This window comes from Myotis brandtii, unplaced genomic scaffold, assembly GCF_000412655.1.
Source record: "Myotis brandtii unplaced genomic scaffold, ASM41265v1 scaffold2658, whole genome shotgun sequence".
Taxonomy (NCBI): Eukaryota; Metazoa; Chordata; class Mammalia; order Chiroptera; family Vespertilionidae; genus Myotis; species Myotis brandtii.
Genome location: NW_005360118.1, coordinates 123,079 through 123,372, shown reverse-complemented (window position 1 = coordinate 123,372; position 294 = coordinate 123,079). Strand labels below are relative to the sequence as shown.

The following is a 294-nucleotide window of genomic DNA, read 5'->3' as shown; positions in this document are numbered from 1 at the left end:
CTTAAGGCCCCAGTCCCCATTAATCCCAAGTCAGACAAAAGACAACCCCTTCCCGAAGCCTCGCCCCCCCAACATTGTCCTGGGATCTAACTCCTTGGAGACCCTCCTGGACCACGACACCTACAGATTCTCGCAGAGACCTGAGCCTCTTCTCCTAAGGGTCCGGCCCAGGCTCGCGGTCAGGGCCAGAAGTCACATGACACTGACCCGCGGGTCCGGCGCTGCGGGCGAGAACAGGACAGAGTGAGGAGGGGGCAGTGGGTAGTGACGCCCTTCGCGGGCACTTCCGCATCG

At 61.9% G+C, this 294-nt stretch overlaps 1 protein-coding gene across 4 annotated transcripts in view; it reads right to left on the bottom strand.

Annotated features, from left to right (window-relative positions):
- Nucleotides 1-292, bottom strand: part of ARSA (arylsulfatase A) — a 4,642-nt gene extending 4,350 nt beyond the window's left edge. For 2 of the 4 annotated variants that reach the window (XM_005868224.2, XM_005868225.2), the window contains exon 1: nucleotides 125-288. Coding sequence is in view for 1 of the 4 variants with exons in the window: in XM_005868226.2 (XP_005868288.2) it covers nucleotides 208-292 (85 nt within the window). In the remaining 3 variants the exon portion in view is untranslated. Of the gene's footprint in view, nucleotides 1-124 lie in introns of all 4 variants that reach the window. The other 2 variants (XM_005868226.2, XM_005868227.2) reach the window with 2 other exon arrangements.
- Between the last annotated feature and the right edge of the window lie 2 nt (nucleotides 293-294).